At 39.1% G+C, this 21,230-nt stretch overlaps 2 protein-coding genes across 3 annotated transcripts; one reads left to right on the top strand and one right to left on the bottom strand.

Moving 5' to 3' along the window:
- Positions 1-511: 511 nt before the first annotated feature.
- On the top strand, positions 512-15,221 carry LOC120794215 (cadherin-related family member 1). Of its 2 annotated transcripts, XM_040135046.1 has the most exons (18): positions 512-572; positions 832-834; positions 1,036-1,131; positions 1,496-1,641; positions 1,721-1,771; positions 2,096-2,185; positions 2,360-2,446; positions 3,765-3,881; positions 5,303-5,446; positions 5,518-5,596; positions 5,720-5,820; positions 5,917-6,120; positions 6,718-6,870; positions 7,688-7,852; positions 8,505-8,572; positions 10,412-10,640; positions 12,324-12,578; positions 14,691-15,221. In XM_040135046.1, exons 1-18 carry the CDS (start codon positions 512-514, stop codon positions 15,219-15,221), a joined length of 2,580 nt encoding a protein of 859 aa, XP_039990980.1. The 2 variants fall into 2 exon arrangements, with proteins under 2 accessions (XP_039990980.1, XP_039990979.1); XM_040135045.1 differs by lacking the exon at positions 832-834.
- Positions 15,222-18,993: 3,772 nt separating this feature from the next.
- Positions 18,994-21,080, bottom strand: LOC120794664 (leucine-rich repeat, immunoglobulin-like domain and transmembrane domain-containing protein 2). Its single transcript, XM_040135907.1, has 3 exons — positions 21,013-21,080; positions 19,998-20,779; positions 18,994-19,781 (listed from the first exon to the last, which is right to left on the bottom strand). Exons 2-3 carry the CDS (start codon positions 20,764-20,766, stop codon positions 18,994-18,996), a joined length of 1,557 nt encoding a protein of 518 aa, XP_039991841.1. The 5' UTR covers positions 20,767-20,779; positions 21,013-21,080.
- Positions 21,081-21,230: the final 150 nt, after the last annotated feature.

The following is a 21,230-nucleotide window of genomic DNA, read 5'->3' as shown; positions in this document are numbered from 1 at the left end:
ATCAGCCAAGGAGCCAAATGTGCCATGTGTCTACAAATAAAAAGAAACAAATGTGCAGCACACGACGAGAAAGAATGTTTATTTGATGTTCCCAGTGCATAAACTGGAGTACATACAGTATATTACAGTACTGAGAGCATCACTGATTTCAAACACTTCATTGTAAGTCTAAAGAGGTGTAGTATGTCACAAAGTGATTTAACAGTAATCATGGGTGCAGTGCCTGATGTGTACATTGTCACGTGTGCTGGGGTGTGATAACACCACATTGTGTGAAACCTGAACTCTTCGCTCAATGTGTAGTTTTTCAGGAGAAATCAGAGCGAGAGCAGTCTGGAAGAAGATGTCTGCCGAGGGAAGGGATGCGTCACTGGATTAGCGCCTGAGAATCTGTCCCAGCCTCTTCCTCCTGAGCCGCCGAGGCACCTCCAGAAGGGCACGACACTCGCTGCTCGCTTTCCCTCCACTAAGCCTTCCACATGAGCCAGCCAAGCCTTACCTCCCCACCAGGATGAAGAAAGAAAAGAAAACGCATGCTTTACTGTTTCTCCTCCTGCTTCACTTCACCTTGGGTAGGCTCTCTTTCTTTTTTCCAGTTTTGTTTGTGGTTAAGACTTACTGCCGTGCCTTTATCTGGTTAATCCTCTAACACTCGGAGGGCATGTCCATCTTGGTGTAGACTGTTCTTGCTGCTTGTACTTCATACTTAAATGTGTGGCTATGTGTTTTGTTTGTATTTTGATAGTAAAAACTTAAATCAAAATATATTTATAATCCATGTCCATCCTCCTCCTCCTCCTCCTCCCTGCTTTCGGTTCCTGCCCTTTTTAGCAAGTGAGTGCCACAGTTATCACTTAATTACATAAGCATTTCCCTTAGAAACAGAACAAAATATAGACACATCTATATGACATATCTGACATTCTTAAGGTTTATACAGTATATGGAGTAGCTTGCTAATATGTTATGTCATCATTTTTTCATTTCTCTTTTACTCAAATAACTTGGAGTATGTTTATATGTTTTCCTTTAAAGGGCAATCAGACTATGCTCCATATTTTTATGATAATGGACCCGGCAGTACAAATGGGAATATGGCCTTGTTCAGCATCTCTGAGGACACCCCAGTTGGTAAGTCTCACATGCAGTCTAAAGATGACATTGGCAATCATAGCCATGAAGTTCAGTCTGGTTTAAAGGTGTTTATTTTGAGTGCGTTAGTGCAGCGATGAAATGATCATACTGGTATGAGGCTCCAGCTAATCACTTTAATACCTTTTGGATTGTGACGTACATCAAGACTTACGTGGAAGAAAACATTGTGGATGGTGGCTCCTCTGACCTGATTATCAAACATGCCATTTACACTGAATAAGAAACACTGAGAAATGAAACAAAGGCATTTGCGCCTCTACTGCGCGATTTTCATGGACCTAGAAGGCTACTTTTGACAATTTGACACTATTGTTTCTCTTTGTCATTTGTTTCCACATAGGTACACAGATATACATCCTGAATGGCACAGATCCCGAGGGGGACCCGATACGGTATGGTCTGAATTTTGAAAAGGGCTCCAAAGAATATTTTAGGGTGGAACCCAAATCTGGAAACGTGACTCTAATTCGGGAGCTCGACAGAGAGGTGAGCCTGTTAACGAGACTCTTGTTTAGGAAATTTGTCACCACTGTGGCTCAAAGTGACATTTACCTTTACTCTGTAGAAACAAGATGAAATCTCAGTGCTCGTGAGCATAACGGACGGTCGAAATAAAGTAAGTTCTTGCCATATATGTGATGTATTTTTGTTTTATACTGACAATCCCAACATAATCACATCATTTCTACGTCCATAACCTCCGATCCATTACATGTTTTTACAGGTTTGGCAATAACACTAAGTTGTAATTGTGAAATAGAACAAAAAAAAAGATAGATCTATGAAAAAGATCAATGGTCAATTTTTTCTGGTCATTTTCAGTTAATTATTCCTCTTTTTTTTTTTTTTTTTTAAAAGGATATAGCCTTGAAATTAATTACAAATTGCGTAGTTGTTTTTATTTGTGGTTGAGATTTTGTGTTTTTGTTCTTGCTTTCAGGTTGTTGAGACAGTGAGAGTGTTTGTCACTGACGCAAATGATGAATCACCTGAATTTCAGAACCTGCCTTTCATCATTGATATCCCAGAGGTACAGTATATCAAACAAATACACTAAATATAATTTAGTTCATACAGTGAATCCCGTCTAAAGGTCTTGCTGTGCCATGAACTTCCTCTAAATCTGACGACTGTGTTAAACAAATTAAAATAACAGAGAATAAAGTGCTTTTTAGGGTTATAGAATCTCTTGTCTCTTTACCAGGACACTGCTCCAGGAAGTAGCATCTACCGAGTCCAAGCAGTGGATAGGGACATGGGCTCAGGAGGAAGCGTCTCCTACTATCTACAGGTAACTTTACAGCGCCATTGATATGCAGACAATGCACAGCTGTGACCCTGATATCTCTAAAGCCTCAGTGTTTGTGAAACTGAGTGCTGGATGAAAAATCTTTTTGAAACCGAATCAAAACAAGGCTACGCAAGGCTGTTCTGTTTTTGTTTCCCAATGCTGCCACTGAATTTTAGGAACACATTGGATGCTTCATGTTGAATTTTAAGCACTAAATCTTGGTGTTTGTTTCGTCTCTAAATTAGTTTTTGAAGCTAAGGTGAAACAATTTATCCACGTGTCCGGTTCAAATTTTCAGTAAATCCACAACCAAATATTTGTAATCATTTAGAGGCAAAGGAAATGTAATTCATACTTTTATTTTGTCTCACACAGACTACTCTAATCTTTACTCTTGGATCAGGCAAAAAAAAAAAAAAGCTCTCTCCAAAATCCAGCAGCTAGGCTTTTACAGCAACATGTACATGGAAAGTGACCTAAAGTACGGATGTATGAAGTATGGAAGCCATGTGCAAAGAGGCTAAAAGAGTTAAAGCTATTTTAGCCTCTTTGCGCATGGCTTCCAGTTGACTGTAAGATTTTACTAATCACATATGGAGCTATTAATAGCTCGGCTTCAGCCTGCATCCCCTGACCTCTTAACTCCTGCACCCTGGACTAGACCCTGAAGTCTGCCAACAAGTTTATCCTCTCAGTTCCCAAAACCTTATTTAATAGCGTGAGCAAGCATTTCTTTTTCTTTCTTTTTTTTAACCTGTTTCTTACTATTTTTATCATTTTATCATTTTTTAATCCATTAAAAAAACCCATTATTTTTATATATTACGACTGCAGCATTATTATCAGCCTAGTGATACTGTTAACTGGCTTGGTATGGCCCCAACATGCAGGGGTAAGACCAGAGGACCAGAGGAGGGAGGAAAAGGGCAATCAAGTGATGGGACAGTGCGTGGGGAGGGAACAGAGTAATCTCATACCAGAGAGCAGTCTGGAAATGTTGTTACTTTAGTGGATTAAATTTCAATTACATTTGAGCAAGGCATTGAAGGTTTAATAGGGGCTTAGGTTTGGTCCAGGCCAACAGATGACGGCACAGTAGCTGTTACTGTTCATGTGTTAATTCGGAGACAAAACTATCCTGATGTAAGTGTGTCAAAAAAGGTCAAGGTTGAGGTGAGGCAAGTCGAGAGTGAATACTGAATACATGCATCTCAGAAATTAGCTTGATTGCATTCGACTGCTAAATTCAAGTAAAACTAAAATGTGTGTCTGCTGTTATCCTAATCCACGCTGACTCTGTGGCTTTCCACCTTATTAGACCTCCCCATTTGCCAAGTTCACCATCGATGGGCACAGTGGGATCATTAGAGTCAAACCAGGCGAGACTCTGGACTACGAGACCACGCCAACACATTTTGTGACAGTGGTTGCAAAGGTGAGAAGTCACAGTTATCCTCTGGTTTTGCATTTGTCCCATCGTTAAACACACATTCACCCTGTAATCAAACAGGTTGCTCCACCCTGAACAAGTGCTGAGGTTTCAGATTCGTCCATGTTGTGGTCTTGTGGTTAACATTCAAGTCATGTATTTTTTCGATTTATTGCATTTAATTACATTACTTCTCTGAGTTAACAGCTAGATGCCAAGACCTAAAATGGGGCATTAATCAAATCTCTGCTCAGAAGAGAAAAATTAAATTTACTAGAGATCATGATTAACCCCAGCAACCTTTCTCTGAGAGCATTGAATTTCTTCCGGTGGTTGTCCAGTTAAAATATGCTGGAAAGGGGAATATTTTTAGTTGTCTGTGATCTACTTCAGCGCATGAAAATAAGGCAACACTGGCAAGAAAACAAGGCAGCACAGGAACCTGGAGCCTTAAGTCTGTTGATGGCCAAAGGTCATGAAAAGTTCAGTTGCGACTAAGCTTTCCGAGCAGCAGCACTTTTACTGAGTTTCCACAGTCATGTGAAGTAAATGAAAGTCAGTTCAATTGGTGACAGCGTTGCTCTCAGTGGGAGTAACCTGAAGTGTACCTCAGCTCTGCGTGTCTGTAGACTAACATACTGCAGATATAGCCACCTAAATACCTGCCTTTAACGACGCCTGGTAAATAACAAATTGGATACTGGAAGTAAAACCCGTAATAAAAAATATGTATAAAATTTTTTGGTGTAATCATTCCCATCAATTCAGCCAGTCAGCTTAACTCACTAACGATTAAATTGAGAAAAGCCATTAACGCATTATGTCCGCCCAGACAAAGGTCTCTGCATCTTTCGCACTCGCTGAAGCATGATAACATAATTAACATGGCCCTGCAAATGAAATTACAGATTCCACTGTTTCCAATCATATTGAATTTGACTGCTAAGTGTGGATGCAGAGGTTTACATCCCGTTTTACGGACAGCCAGACATCCTACCAGTGTGCCTGATAAAATCTTACTAAGCCATGCCCAGTTTTGAAAATGGAAATATGTACTGCCGATCTTTCATCTGACTTTGTTTTATTTTCGTGATATTATTTAGCTAGTTAACAGAAACAAAACTTATCAAACCATTTCAAGCGAGACATTTGGTAACTCTTAGCCAGTGGAAACTTTTAATCTTAGCAATAAGTCATTTCTCTAACATTTAGCTGGTTAAAGGAGCACGAAGTGCTTTTGGTAGACATTTTCTAAGGGATTTAAAAATAACTTGACTCCAGATGTAAAATGAAAATCTCCTTAACCAAATCTTTTTCTTTATTTTATCATAAATTACTTTGGATAAAAGTATCAACTAAATGTGTAGATATCCATAAACATAATAAAATGCTAACTCTGCTTTCTGCCCCGCTACTTTTTTTCTCAGGATGGAGGAGGAAAGTACAAGGGCAAGCATCAGGTGTTGACCACCACAGCCACCATAACAATTAATGTAATTGACGCCCAAGACATGCCTCCATCCTTCGTAGGAACCCCTTACTTTGGCTACGTCTACGAAGTCTCAGTTTTTGTAAGTCCTCCTCTTATTCTCTACTCAACAGTGGTTGAGATCAGGACATAAAGTAAAAAATTTTCTTCCAGGGTTCTGAAATCTTCACTGTGTATGCTAGAGATGGAGATCAAGGCAATCCCAACCCCATACATTATTCCATTATGAATGGTAAGAAACATACATCAAGAAAATGAATTCCGATTTGAGCTGTCTTGTGTATCCTGTTCTGTCTTTTTTATATCACGATCAGTCTCCAAACACGTTTGCACCATTTCTGTCATCACCTTTCAGGTAGTGATGGTGTCTTTGACATAAATAGCACCAGTGGATGCATCACCCTGACAACCTATCCATCTCTGCTGAAAAATGAATTGTATGAAATTAAAGTCAAGGTAATTTTAATTTCTCAGGGAATCACACTGTCATATCATATAAGCTGATTTGCTTTTACTACTGAATGTGTTGATCAGTGTAACCTTTAACCCCAGGCGTCTGAGGTAGGACCAAATGATCGGCTTTTGGACTACGACGTCACCACGGTGACAATCCGGGTGGTGGATCTCAACAACCATCCTCCGACCTTTTACGGAGAAAATGGACCCCAGAGCAAGTTTGAGGTTACCATGTATGAGCATCCACCTGCAGGGGAGATCCTCCGGGGCTTTAAGATCACGGTCAATGACTCCGATCAGGCAGGTTTATTCCCAGATTTCACTCTTGTCTCAATGACTCTTCGATTCCTTCTTCAGGGTTTGCTGGTCTGTGTGTATCTACTGTACTTCAACAAACAGTCATTTAGAAAGACATTCACTTGAGACGTACAGTAATGTGCTGTTACTCGTCAATAATTTTCTACAAAAGCTGGTGCTCTAATAACCAAAACAGGAGTGTTTTTCGAATTCATTGTGCCTCGTCGTGTTGAGTTTGTTCCTCTGCTGGCAGATACACTAATACCTCGGGGCACAAGATTGCATAAATATCTGCCATCTAGCCGAAAAGTATGAGCAGTTATGCAACACCATTTAAAAATGTTCATAAAATCTGTTCATTAATTCAAGTTGAAAATGTTACACATTATGCCATCATGGTTATTCTTTTTATTCTGCTTCAGTGACTCATGTAACATTATCTGCCAGATTTTTTACCTTTTTTAAAAAATCAACCCACGTTTGCTGAAGTCATCTTGAGTCTGAAGAACCTTCCGTTTTATTGTTCTTCTCGGCAGCTACACTCTTATTTACTTTACTAATTCACCGTTCCTACATTCTGCTGTTTATTCTTCTTTGCAGGGAGCAAACGCTAAATTTAAACTGAGACTTGTGGGGCCCAGCCGTGTGCTGCGAGTGGTTCCCCAGACAGTCCTCAATGAAGCACAGGTGACCATTATTGTAGAAGACACATCTGGCATCGACTATGAAAAGGGACCAACCCTTTCTTTTAAGGTGAGACTTATGACAGTGACAGCAATATTTAATCTAGCACTGCAACGAATGATCATTTTCTCCTTTTCTTATGATTTGTTTAGAGCTCACAATGAATAAAATTTATTTTTTCTCTGACCAGCAGCCAACTACCAAGAGATATTTGTTGTCGTCGAGAGAATTGTTGTCGGTGAATTTTAGCCGTGCTCAAGGGATGTCTGTCCAACATTTTGGTCCAGACTAAAATATCTCGCCAACTAATGGATGGATTGTCGTGAATTTTGGACAGACATTCATTGTCCACAGAGGATGAATCCTACAAACTTTGGCGATCCACTGACTTTTCCTCTGGTGCCACCAGCAGGTTGACATTTGCGGTTCCTAATAAACTGTATCAACTGTTTGATCAGTTACCATGATATCTGGTGCAGACATTCCTGGTCTCTGTGAACTTTGATGACTACTTAACTTTTCATGTAGAACTATAGTTATGTCAAAATTTCATTTTGTCCAAAGTCCAATTACTTTAAAAATAAATGGTCCTCATAGTAGCCCTCAGCAGTGCTACTTTGCATGTTAATGTTAACAAACCTATTAGTTTCTTATATAATCACCACTCTTACGCCATTTATTAAATTCACTTTTATTTTACCGCGACAGCTAAATATTAAGAACAAATTTTGATATCTGACAGTTTCTTTGCAAGGACCATTACTGCCTCACAGAACCAGTAGTGTAAACGTAGACTCCTAGACTTGTTTGTCAGTAAACGTAATCGATTAATCGACTAAACGTTTCAGCACTAATTTAATCACACTTTGCATGTGTCTGTCTGCAGCTGCTGGCAGTGGAGATTGACACTCCTGAGCGTTTCAGTGCGACAGCTGACATAGTGATCAACCTGCTGGACAAAAACGACAACATCCCCAAATTCACATCTGAGTATTACGTTGCCAGGGTCCCTGAGAACTCTCCTGGAGGCGCCAACGTTGTGTCTGTAACAGTAAGTCAATCAGGATTAAACTCTGCTCTAACCTGACCAAAGTGATTACATAATCCATCAATCCTCCAATAAATGCATATTACTCTGTGCAGTTCATTAGGTGAAAGAACGTTGTCACCAGACAAAAACTGTTCAGCAGTCCCTGGCTTTGTTTTCCTTGCTCTTCGTGATGAAATTCATGTCTCCATGTGACACTCTGGCATGTGCTTTCTGTTATGCCACAGGGAGGGGTATTATTAATAGTAATATTGGCACATTTGCCTTATCCTTTCTGTTATGCATCCTGCTGCCAGGCAGTATGTCCAAGCTACACATTGTGGAGTAAAAAGCTCAATTTTGCCACAAGGTTAATCACGCTGACCTGCGCCTCCATCCCCACTCACAGTGGGAAGAGACTTATAGCCTGCCCCACCCACCGAGCTTAAGACCCTAGCTGGTTGTCCTCAATCAGCTTCAGTAAAAAAAAATCTAACCCGACCACCTTCAGTCACCTTCTTTGAGATTTTGGCCCCAGTGTAACTACATTGAATTTTTAAATTTATCAGATTGTAAATATTCTTGTTTACAAAGTGTACATTTTACATACTTTATTCTATGAGCCATAAGTATCCTGCTTCTAATCTCTGTCCTGTTTTTTTTTTTTCTCCTCCAGGCAAATGATCCAGATTCAGGGCCTTGGGGTGAAGTCAAATACACGATTTATGGATCAGGATCAGATTTGTAAGTAAAAGCCCGTCAGTCCTGTCAGTTAAGGTTTGGTGTGATCAGACACTTAACTCTTGCACTTCCACAAAACACATTCCATTGAATAAAAAGTTTTTTTTATGGTATGGCTAAAGACTGCTCAGAGGTTCGGGGTGTCTGGTAAACTCAGCCAACAGAACACTAGGCTTGATTCATCTTTGCCTCTTTGATGGAAGAGGTAAGCGGGAAACCAGTGTGATTGGCCCCTCTGCTGCACAAACAGCACGCTCTAAAATGGCTGCAAGATGCTGGCTAATCTCCAAATTGGATTCGAGGGTTAAAAATAGACAGCCTGGCCCGTCTAACGTAGGGAGAGCCAATTAACAGGCAATGTGACAGCTGGAGCCACAGAAACGGCAGCTTTGAAAAGCAAGGCAGCATGCAGTGAAGGAAAAGTGAGAATTTATGCTGCTCCACAGGCAGCGACCTGAGTTAATTGTGCGAAAGTTATCAGTTTCAAGGCAACTCGTGAATTTTCGCAGTGGAAAACGAGACAGAAAAAACGGCTGAATAAAATGGCAGTAAGCGTGATGTTGAACTAGAAAGTACTCAGAAAGCACAAGCCTACACCAAATGATGTAGAATCCTTTAAATTTGTTACTTTAGCACCACATATGTGTAAATTACTTATGTGATTATAACATATTTGAAGTTATTCTGACAGCAAAAGGTTTTGTTTGTAGAAAAATGACACAATCTTGGTGAACATTGGTGCAATCTATCACATGGCAGGAGGTGTATCATCATGCAGTGCTCTCTGCCACAGTGTCTGTTTTAAACATAGCCGAGTCAGGGAAGGCAGGAAATCTCAAATTCTACGCATGGGTTTTTTGAAATTAAAAAAAAGGTTTAAAACCCTTCAAATCCAAATGGATCCAAATATTTTCTCTATTAAATCTTGTGACAATTTCAGAAAACTGTTTAGGTAAAAAATACCCATGGCATACATGGATAAATCTTTCTTTAAGAAAGGAATCTTAAACGTAAACCTACAGTGCAGATGCAGACCAAACATTAACCAGTTGTTATCTGGCCTATCCTAACTTTTTGTAAAATGTTACTGAAATCTGCTCAGTAGTTATTGAGTTATCTGATAAAGAAAAATACAACAAAGAAAAGTATGTAGAAATCAACCTGAAATTTCAAATGTACAAAGCTGATTAGACAAAACTGTAGCCAGAAAAGGCAATAAAATTAAAGGTTAATCAGAATCAGCAGGCAAACAAACAAATATTTAGGACAAAAAAATATAACATTATTGGCAGAGATAACTAAGACTATAACTAAGATCCTCATGGAGGAAAGTCACATGTTTATGTAGCACAAGAAACAGACAAAGGGTATAGGAATCATAAAAAAGAAATTGAACTAATTACAATGAAACAAATTAAATGAAGAAATTAAAGAAATTCAAATTCAAAAGCCAAATACATTTAAATGACAACACCTTAGACCAACTAGAAGATATATTCACTTATTGTCAAGCTGTCTGTGACAAATGGTTTTGTTTGGTATCTGTTAACATAAACAGATACTTCTCTCTGCATATTGTTAAATCACCTGGATTAACTTCTTAACCATCAGTATGTTTTTACAAAATGCTCCCTGCTATAAAGAAAGAAAAGACTCATATTAATAGAGTGATCTATTAATATGAGTCACAATGAGATTCACAGGACGTGATGTAAATATCACTTGTGCTGTGAATTATCATGCCTGTTCTACAAAACACCTGGTTCGGTGGGATGTGTTTAACACAGAATGGACAGCTGAGGTTGTGACTCATACACTGTCGGAACCGTTCTGAACCTGCAGGTTTGCCATCCACCCATCATCAGGCCTCATCTCCACGCAGCCCTGGACCAGCCTGGACGCAGAGGTCAGGTCTAAATACAACTTCTACGTCAAGGCTGAGGATTCGGAGGGGAAGTACAGCTTGGCTGAAGTCTTTGTCACTGTCCTCGACATGAACGACCACTCCCCAGAATTTGATGACAAACTCTTGGAGAAGACCATGATCATTGGTATACCTGTCAGAGTAGAGGTATGCTGTGCTGTATCATTTTACCCTTGTACTGAAAATATATTTTAAAAAACTACAGATAAAACACCGACTGTTTGTGATCACACTGACATTTAGCGACCATAGTACGGAAGTCCAGGACTGCCAATATTAAAACGAAAAAAATCATCCTAAATAATTAGAACTTCGAGTCATAAATTAATATTAGAAAATCTAACTTTTATTTTAATTTTCATATTTGAGAACTTGTCATTAGTGTCAAAACCAGAGGATGAGGCTGGTGATATTCTAGATTTTTCCTATTGTCATCAAATTCCATCAGAAGACCAAAACCAACTAAGAAACGATCTGAGTAACAGGTGCTGTCTTTGTACCCAAAGCCTGATATAGTTTATTCCTCTGTGCGATAGAACAACTCCATTGTTGTCCATCAGAAACACATCAGTGAGTCACACTGTTGCACCTGGTGACATTTTCCTTCATTATAAAAGAACATGGAGACTGTAGTTTAATATGATCCAACATACACCATCCTGATGCTGTAAATACTCACGAGCACACAAAGTGTGTCTTAATCCACACCTGAAAATAGTCCCCAACAAATTCACTATTTCCTCCTATCTGAGTAATGCTAGGTAAAACCGACAGTGCCCGGTTGTTTTAGGAAAATACTCTGTCTTTTTAAAAAAAATGAAACTGCATATTTTTGACCTTTTTTAAAGGACCACTGTGTAGGATTTAGCGGCATCTAGCGGTGAGGTTGCAGATTGCAACCAACTCAATACCCCTCCCTCAGAGGACCCGTTCCCTGCGTAGAAATGACGGGGTCATTCTAAGCTAATGAAAACACAACTATTCCTAGTTTCAGCCGAAAAAACAATAATAAAAACATAACTGTAAATGTTATATTCCATTTCTGCCCATAGATCCTCTAAATCTTACACACTGGTCCTTTAGCAGGAAGAAATGGGCTTGGGGCTGAGAGCCAGAGACAAGTTAGGGAAAGCAATGAAAGACGAACTAACATACTGCTGTTTTTTGTCTTTTCACGGGATTTGTTGACAATAAAGATGACAAGCAAAGTCGGCCTTATCTTTTAACATAAAAAAAAGTCCATTGTGAAATTATTCAGTATGCTCTATAGTAGGATCTGCAATAATTGGATTGTGGAGTGTAAAAGTGTCAAAAACAAACATGAAAACTGAGCTTAATTTGAATCTGAGTGAAGTCATTTTCTTAGCAAACACAAAAAATGAATCATTGCATCATTCTCCCTGGCTTCCATTCTGAAAGCTGCCAAAGTCATCCATGAAAACCAGTGGATGGGATGTGCCGTAATTGCTATGTCGGCCTAGCGTAAGCAAATTTGGGGCTTATGTTACCTAAGACTCTTGAAGTACAGTAGCCTGGTTGCAGGTTTGACTTTGTTTTTAACTGTCTGTGGGCTTTGTGGCTGTGGCTATTTGGCTTTTTTTGTGTTTGGTTAACACAGAGACACGTCGCTGATGAAATACAGTATAAATCATCAGCCCTCCCCTTTTACTGTACATGAGTTCCACTTTTATAGGCTTGCTTGTGATGTACAAACTCACAAATATGAGGCTGTCGACTGATAAATTGACTTAATTCCTGCTGTCCACTATACAAGGTATTGAAATGATTGAAATATTCCACCATTCCGAGTTATTCTGCTACTTTTTACAGGCGGTAGACGAAGATGCAGAGTCTCCAAACAACGTCATCGAGTACTCCATCATGACGGCCGATCCTGACAACGCATTTGATATCAACGCCAACACTGGGGAGATCAAGCTGAAGCCGTACATCAAGTCCATGGAGATTGTGCAGAACATCACCAAGCAGAAGGGCTGCAAGTGGTCTCTGGTGGTCCAGGCACGGGACCGAGGCTCTCCCTCTTTCAGCACAACGGCCGTGGTCAATATCGATATCACTGAGGCGGTAAGACCTGCTCTGACTCGCAGCATGCTCGCAGCGCTTTCTACTCCAAGCCTAAGCTATAGATTCAAGCAGTTTAACATTTGATAATAGGCATTGTTGTCATGCTCTGCAGCTGCTGATTCAGCAGGTTTGTTTCAGCCAGTCACATTTCATTTACCCCATGTTTATTTAAAAGGATAATGCTGGTGATTTTGATGCTTTTATTATAATCAACAAGTCTCATGAAGAGACCGAAATCAACAATGAATTTATCCTACTAACATGTGATGTCTGTGTCTTCATATAACTATTCCTCTGTTGTTCTCCAAAAGCTATTAAAGAGGCATTAACTTAACATTATAACATTATATAGATGTAATACCAACAATCACTCAGCTTTAAGTTAGATTTTGGTCTCCGCCCCTTTCTGTTTAGTAATAACACAGTTATAAATGTTGGTGATCCATCAATAAATATTTATAGTCTTTTAGTTTGCAACAATAAATGGTAATAAGACATTAATAGAGTGTTTTTAATGTATCAAGTCTGCACTTATAAATATCAATAAATGGAAGTGGTCAAAGGGACTACTCAAGGGGATTTTTCGCAACTTAATAACAGAAACTTTGCTCTTATTAATGTCTTATACGTAAAATGATCTATAAAACATTGGTATATGATACATTAACCATTAAAAGCCATTAGTTACAATTTAAAAACCCTTTATAAAGGGTGGAAATGGCCAGTATACAGTATTTTCTTGATCTCAGCTTTTCTGACTAGCACAAATTAAAAACACTGAACTGCCAAACACATCAAAAGATGCATTCATTGTTCAGTTTCTTATTCAGAATAAATTACAGGGGCCATGATCATCATGATGAATGGTTTGGTCTTCTAGGTGTTTTTTGGAGGATAATGGAGTTCTAAGGCAGAGAGGAATAGATGAGATGGGTGTAGCTACACAGATAATACAGGATTTGTTAGGAGGATAAATTAATGCTGGTTTTGGTCCCTTTGGGAGATTTGACTTACGGATATAAAATACATATGAAGAGAAGCATTATCCTTTAAAGTCATTTCCATTTATCCATATTTTTCTAATATTTTACGTTTTCACAATGTATTTATTCCTTCACTCTTCATGATGAGATGACTCGGTCTTTTTGGTTTTGTTTCTGTGTTCTGTGTATTGTGCTTTTCAGATCAAAGGTCGAATTATTTCATACTTCATGGGCCTCAGCAAGCGTCCGCTGACTGTTTTCGGAATTTGTCTCAGCATTGTCACTTCCCTCATTTTAGTAACAATCTGCATATCCACAATACTGTACTGTAATGCGGTGAAAAAGTCGCGAATCAACCCTGAGAGTAACTATATTAAAGTGATGCGCAGAGTCAAGTGAGAAGTAACTGATACCTGTACCATTATTCATTCATAACGCTAAAAAAGATATTTATTTTTTTACTGGTTGGCTTTTGTCTGTAAAAGAGTACTGAAATACATTTGAAAGAATAATATGACAGTACGATAGAAGTTTTTTTGTATTTTGCTTTTTTATTTGTTTTATTTTTTGATTGGAACATATTTTAAATGCATTATTTTTTCTCATAATATAGTTATGTTATATACACTACCAAAATCCCATCTTTGACAATTTTTTTTTTTTTTTTTAGAGCATGACTCAGGCTATTTGGCTAAGTGACTAAGATGGATCATTTTTCTTGGGATTTAAACCTGGAATTGCTCACTTGATCTCTATTTTTTCACACAAACATGCACTTCACTCTATTCTGGTCTCATGAACTGTCATCGTTCTTGTTCAGCCCTCATCAGTCACATGCCAAAGAGAAGTCCTAATGCACCGCACTGCCAGACGCATTCCCAACAACTAGTGTTGTGCTTAGTTCTTAGCTTTGCATCAGCAGTCCTGTATTATAGGACAGAGGAAGATGGATGACTGAGTGAGAGTGGGGAAGTATTACATTGTTGGTAGACATGTTGTTTGGGCCTCCTCTGTCAGTGCTTTGCTCATCCATCTCTCATGCTTGCATGCTTGGGAAAAATGCTGCGTGAACACTTGGATTCAGTCTCATGGACTTGATTTAAACTATTTTATTTGTGCTCTTTCACAGACTCCCCTCAAGGGGCCTATGGCGGCCTTTTTAATGAAAAGTAGGGACAATCCTATGAAAGCTCTAGGCTTGGTCACTGTTATCATTAGCGCGTTGGTAGGGGTGACTGTCTTGATCTCTACGGCTATGTACATTCGCAACTCAAAGTCCAACAGGATCATGCCGGCGCGACGCATCATTAAGAGGCGACCCAGGGACCAGCAGCCGTGGATCTTAAAGATGCCCATTATCAGGTTCAGCAACCCCACAGACAAGTTCCTTATCGGTGACCCAGAGAGCAGCCCCCAGAAGAACAGCAGCAGCCCCCGGCCGAAGCCTCCACCCCCCAGTGCTCCTCCACCCCCATCTAACACACGGCCCAGTGAGAGACCTCGGGCGGTCCCAACAATATCTGGTGCGCTGGCCTCCAAAGGCTCAAAGAAAACTAAATCTAATCGCCGTAAAGAGGGAAATATCAGCTCTGCTTTAGTGTCAGAGCTTAAAATGAAGCTGGAGCAGAAAATCAACGAGAGCAACCAAGGTTATTATTAACACAAACATCTTGCCCTACTGCTTTTTTCTCATCTGTTGTCCAAGAGTTCTCACCTGAACCTCGTGATGGTCTGGTAGGGTGGGCCTACCTTTCGATTATTCACGAGGAAAGGGTATGAAGGTGTAACAGTGAGGTTTACAGATATTTATGTCTTCATACTAGATATTAAGCAAGTGGGATCCACTGCATCCTAAGTTGACCTGGCTTAGGTATAGAGAGGAGAGAGATTCTGAGTCTGTCGATGGTGTAGCCGCAGATAATTCACCACACTGCCATCTTGAGGAGGATTACATCATCTTTACAGTAGAGGAAGAAGAAGCACTGCTGTAAACTTCCCGGGGAGAGGATAACTCAAACTTAGTGTCTATACATATGTTGTATAACTTCCTGACAATTTTAGCGTTCAACACTTTATCATGTTTTCAACACAGAATCAGGATTTCACTCCTCTTCCTCACTGGAGCGTGCAGCTGAATGACACGGTCAATTAAAAACTCCACTGCTTATTATAAAGTGCTAAAGGACCTGTGTGTGAATATTTTTACTGTGTTAAATCCGCCACTTGAAAGATGAGAGGTTGCTCTTTTGTATGACAACAATGTGCCACTGTAGGTTTTCACAGTAACACAAGCTGAGTTGCTTTTATTTATTTGAGTGTGTGATTCTAGGAAAAGGCTTTTATAAAAATTCACATGGGTCCAATTTAAATGTACAGCACTGTATTATTTTCATTCTTATATATACAATATATGTGTATGACAAGATATGAGCATTTCCCAGTTGTATCTTGCAGCAGTGAATAACATGAAGTACAGACTCCAATGGTGGGATATTGTTGGTAAAAAAATCAGTCATATGCTTGAGATTTTTTAAGCTCAGATTGCTATGTAAATAGCTTGCTATGACATTTCCTTTATTGATATAAATAGCTAAATCTGTGTCGAACTGTATGTGGAGTCCACACACATTTACTTTCCGTGTTACTCTCCAATGCCTTCTAATGTAGGCAAATACAATTTAATCGCTGTAATAAATATCTTGTATCTGACTATATCTCCACTTATAACTATCTTAAATAAATTAAAATAAACTAAATATCTATATCTACAATAACAATTGCCTGGTCCTATAAAGTAACATATTTGTACCGTCTTTGTACTGTCTTGATTTTGAATAAATATTTGAAAATAATTTTGTCCCTGCTCAATTTTGTCCAGAGGCTAGATTTGTTAAATTTAGTTTTGTTTGGAACACTTTATATTCATTTATTTTAGTTTAGTTTTTAAGTTTATTTAGTGTAGTTTGATTCATTTAAAATTATAGTAGATAAAAGACAAAGGATTTAGTGAGAAAGTTGTGCAATGTTTTGAGTGGATATAAACAACATGGTAAATCAAAGATACAAAAATGTGTATTAATATGAAATGGCAATGCACTAAACTGTAAATCAGTGCTGGAAAGTAAATAAGTACATTTAATCAAGTACTGTACTCAAGTACAATTTTGAGGTGCTTTACTTGGGTATAGTTCATGTTACTTTATATTTCTACTCCACTACATTACTTAACTACATTTATTTGATAACTATAGTTACTAGTTACTTTGCAGATTAGGATATTACATAAAAATATATGTATAACAAGCTTATAAAACACAGTTCATTGTTAAAGATTATACCAGTGGTTCCAAGGAATTCTTGGCCGGTGACACTTTAAAATAAAATAGTGTAGGTGGGGCAGATTGTTTCATTCAAGCCTCAAAGACGTAAAATTATCCAATATTCCACAAAAAAAGTAAAGATTTGAGAAAATTAAAAAAAAAAAAAATACAGATTTGTATTTAAGAACGTTTGTTTTTTTTCCCCATTAATCATTTCACGACCACCCAGATCTATCTTGTCTTGTGACCGTTTGGAGGGGCCCGATCCCTAGGTTTAGAAAAACCATTGATGCATCAGCTGTAAAAATCTACTAACGTCAGATCTAATATTATTTAGTCACAGTCAACAGTTTTCCGAGGAATGCGTACTATTACTTTTGATACTTTAAGTACATTTAGCTGATAATACCAGTATAAATATACTTATGTAGGATTGTAAATGCAGGGACTTTTACTTGCAATGGAGTATTTTATTAGTCATATTGCTACTTTTAGTTAAGTTAATGATCTGAATAATTGTCTCACCACGGCTCAACATATTAAATAGTGTGGAAAAAATCATTATACTTTCATTATATATGAATATATTTTACATAATCATATTTAACAATAATCAACAACTGTTCATTTATCTGCTAAAAAATCTAAATATCTATAGTGACATGTAATAATTTTTGCAGTGATTCTACTGTGGGTGTGAATTGACTAAACATCATATCTGTAATGACAAAACTGACAGAAAATGTTGCACATACTCTCTGTTTGCCTGCACAACTGATGTACAGACACAGTGAGCTCAGAGCCTTCATTAAATGGAAATATCATGTCCCGCTGACTAGGATTCAGATAGAAAATCACTTTAATCTGCTTATGAGGGTATGTATAAATGCACGGGAAAACACCGCTTACGTAACAAATCCTCTGAGTGATTGTGCTAAAAAATCAGAGTATGTCTCAGCATTTGTCTTTGACTGTCCTTTAATCCACATCAAACATCATTGCATTCCATCAAAAGACAGCAATTCTACAGCCTGTAAAAATACAAGCAATTTTGAAAAAATGCTTATTTTTTTCAACATGATTCTTCCGAAGCGCAACCCACACACAAGCCAATCTATTACAATTTAGTTTGGTGAAGTTAACAAAAAAGAAATACATATAGTGTTGATTATTTACATTTTTTTAATTTATGAGTGCATGTCTTTGTATTCAGTATCAAAACATTAAGAAAAAAAGAGACACAAAGAAGAATCAAAATGCATTTTAGCACAAACTTCCTGTACAAGTAAATTAGCAAAGATAATAACAAACTCTCCCTATAATAAGGAAGAAAGGCATCTCCATTTTGAGCTTATAGCTTGAAATTTATATTTACAGGATGACTATCTACTCAATTTAGCTCCAGTTTGTACTTCACATGTATTGCCACTAAATTCATGTCACAGAGCGAAAGTAAGCATCCAATTCTCTGAAGAATAAATACCTGATTGTCTTTGAAAAAACTAGTAGATTGTTTATTACCGCTGTTCTGAATCTATTTCCAGAATCATCAAAGAATTTTCTGAGCATTTGGGTGAAAAAATATTCTGTTCGCTTCCTTGAAAGAAAAAAAAAGATTCTTTATTCTTTTCCGCAGCGACTCTATTTCCTCACAAAAAGATGGTAGCCAGAAATGTGTATTTGCTCAGTTTGTACAATTTGAACCAAATTTAAAGAACTCACTATCACCTTTATTTCCCTGTATTGATGTGGCTATCTATTATTTTTTATTTTCAAACAAAATAAGGTTTTAATTTTTTTTTTGTTGTACAAAAAGTAGGGTAGGAAACAGAGCCACAACTTGTGAAACAGGACCAAAACATTTTTTTGTTTGTTGGCTTATCGTACAGCATTTTTTCATCCAGATTGTGAGGAACGTCTTTGAGGATTCGAGGAAATAGCATCAAGTTTTGTGAAATTACCTTTGGAGTTTTTTAAAGGTCACCAGGTTATATCTTTTTCAGAAAATCTGATGCGAAGCTCTGTGACTTAAATGTAATGCTAATACATGAGAGGCACCAACTGGGGGCCACACTCAGAGATATACATTTATCTAGAGTTCTTGCTTTGGTTCTAGTACAGATGAGCTGCACTCCCTCCTTTAGACCTTTCCTCAGACTTCCCCCTCTTTTTCGGCTTTTCCTCCGAGTCCTTGCAAAGGCCTTCATCGCTGGTTGCCTGCAGGCTATCGAAGGTGCCCTGCCTCTCCGTCCCCTGCAGGTTGCCTCGGTGCAGCCTGCGCTCCTTCCACAGATCCACGCAGCGCTCCACACAGTTGAACCTGGCCTCCGTGGTGCAGGCATACATGCCGGCCGGCACTGCCAGCACCATGGCGCACACAATGACAACAATGTGGATGAGCCTCTCTCTTTGCTCCAGCTCACTGATGTCACTTCCCGTCACGAACACAATGCACTGGCCTTCCCTCGGCGGATGGTTCTTCAGGGTCACACACACCTCATATTTGGTGACAGGAAGCAGGTCGCTGACGGAGTAGCTGTTGATGCCGGGGCCAATGTAGATCATCTCCTTTTTAGGTGAATCGTATTTGCCAAAGTGGATGGTAAACCAGGTCTCTGTAGGGTTGTCTGTCACTGCATACCACTCAAGGGTAATACCATAAACTGTCTGCTTGGCAATGCGGATGTCGATGTAGGCATTCTCATCAGACGCGAACATGGGGACAGGTGGAGGGAGAGGAGCGGAGGAGCTTGAGGAGCTGATGTTGACCATGATGCTGACAGAGGAGTTGCCAATGAAGTTGTTGGCCATGCAGGTATAGAGTCCTCGGTCTGTCAGCCGAAGAGAGGGGATCACCAGCTGGGAGGTGACAGTCTCCGTGTCCACCTGAGTCTCAGTGACTGCAAGGAGAAAACAGAGCATCGGGGTGTACTGCACTTCAGAGGCTTGTATAAAACTGATAAAGACATGGTAAGGTAACCTTAAAAAGGGTGTTGTTGCCAAATCTTTTCATGAAGCAGATGCACACTGAAGGTTCAAGATATACCTCACTAAGTGCTCCCACAGCAGGTTAACAACAGTTTATTGGATGGTAGTAATAAAAAAAAAAATCTTACCAGCAAATCCTCTTATAATCTTCAGACTGTACATCCACTCAATGGTCGGACCTGGCCTGGCCGTGACTAAGCATGTGAGTGTTGCATTTGCCCCAAGAGGTAAAGTGATATTAGTCTCTGGGGCAGAGGCCACTGGCGCCATGCACGTTTTTAACTGGATCTCGTGGAAAAACATGTCAGCTTTGGAGGCGGGGCCCGAACACATCAAGTAGGAGTTCATCAGAATGATGGGAGTGCTGACCGTCCTGATGAATTCAACAAAGCCTGTGAGGCGACAATCGCACAACCAGGGGTTGTTGTGCAGCGCCAAAACCACATTGGAGACCAGTCCTTCTTTCCCCCATGCTTTCTCTGCTGTTTGGTAAAGAGGCCAACTAATGAAGACATCTTTTGATATGACACTAAGTTTATTGAAGGATAAATCTAAGTAGGTCAGGGCGGTTAAGTGTCTCAGAGCGTCTTCAGGTAGGACTTCCAGTCGATTGTGCTTCAGGTCCAAAATCTTGAGTTTCGGTGTGTCCTGAAATGCCGTCCATGGAACTGAAGTCAGCTTGTTGCCTTGTAGCCTCAGCTCTGTCAGGCTCGCGAGCCCCTCCAGGCAATTAATGTTCATCAGGGTGATCTCATTGAAATTCAGCCAGAGGAACTCCAAGGCACTAACTTTAGAGAAAGATCGTCGTGGTAACTCAGTCAGGTGGCAGTTTTCAATTCGGATTTTAGTGAAATCAGGCGGGATATCCTCTGGGATTTGTCCCATGGAGGTTTCCATACATAGTAAAGACCTAGAATGGTAAGACAGGATATGTTTAGACAAGAAAAGCTAATGGCAAGTCCATATTTTATCTTCACAGCTAATTTTCAGAAAGCATTTACACAGATTTATGGATTTTCTTTGTAGATTTTAGAACAATTTGGTTAGCAGGTTACATTTAACACAACACTTATGTTTAAAAAAGGATTACGGCTAACACATAACCTACTTTAAATAGTTTGTACAGTCTCAGTGGCAACTTACCTTCCCAAGTTATTATCTGTGCAGGAGCAGCCGATCAGACAAGTTGATGATCCAGGGGTGATGAGATAAAATACCAAAATGACATGTAGTGCATTATAAAAGGTGTCCATATTCCTGGAGGAGCATGTGAAATAGGCCTGTGAGGGCAGGGCATGCTCATGGGCTCTGTAGAAGAAAGCCTATTACCTTAATCCTCCTTGACGTAACATTTAAGACAC

The sequence above is a fragment of the Xiphias gladius genome, chromosome 9, assembly GCF_016859285.1.
Source record: "Xiphias gladius isolate SHS-SW01 ecotype Sanya breed wild chromosome 9, ASM1685928v1, whole genome shotgun sequence".
Classification (NCBI taxonomy): domain Eukaryota; kingdom Metazoa; phylum Chordata; class Actinopteri; order Istiophoriformes; family Xiphiidae; genus Xiphias; species Xiphias gladius.
This window is presented reverse-complemented; position numbering and strand designations above follow the sequence as displayed.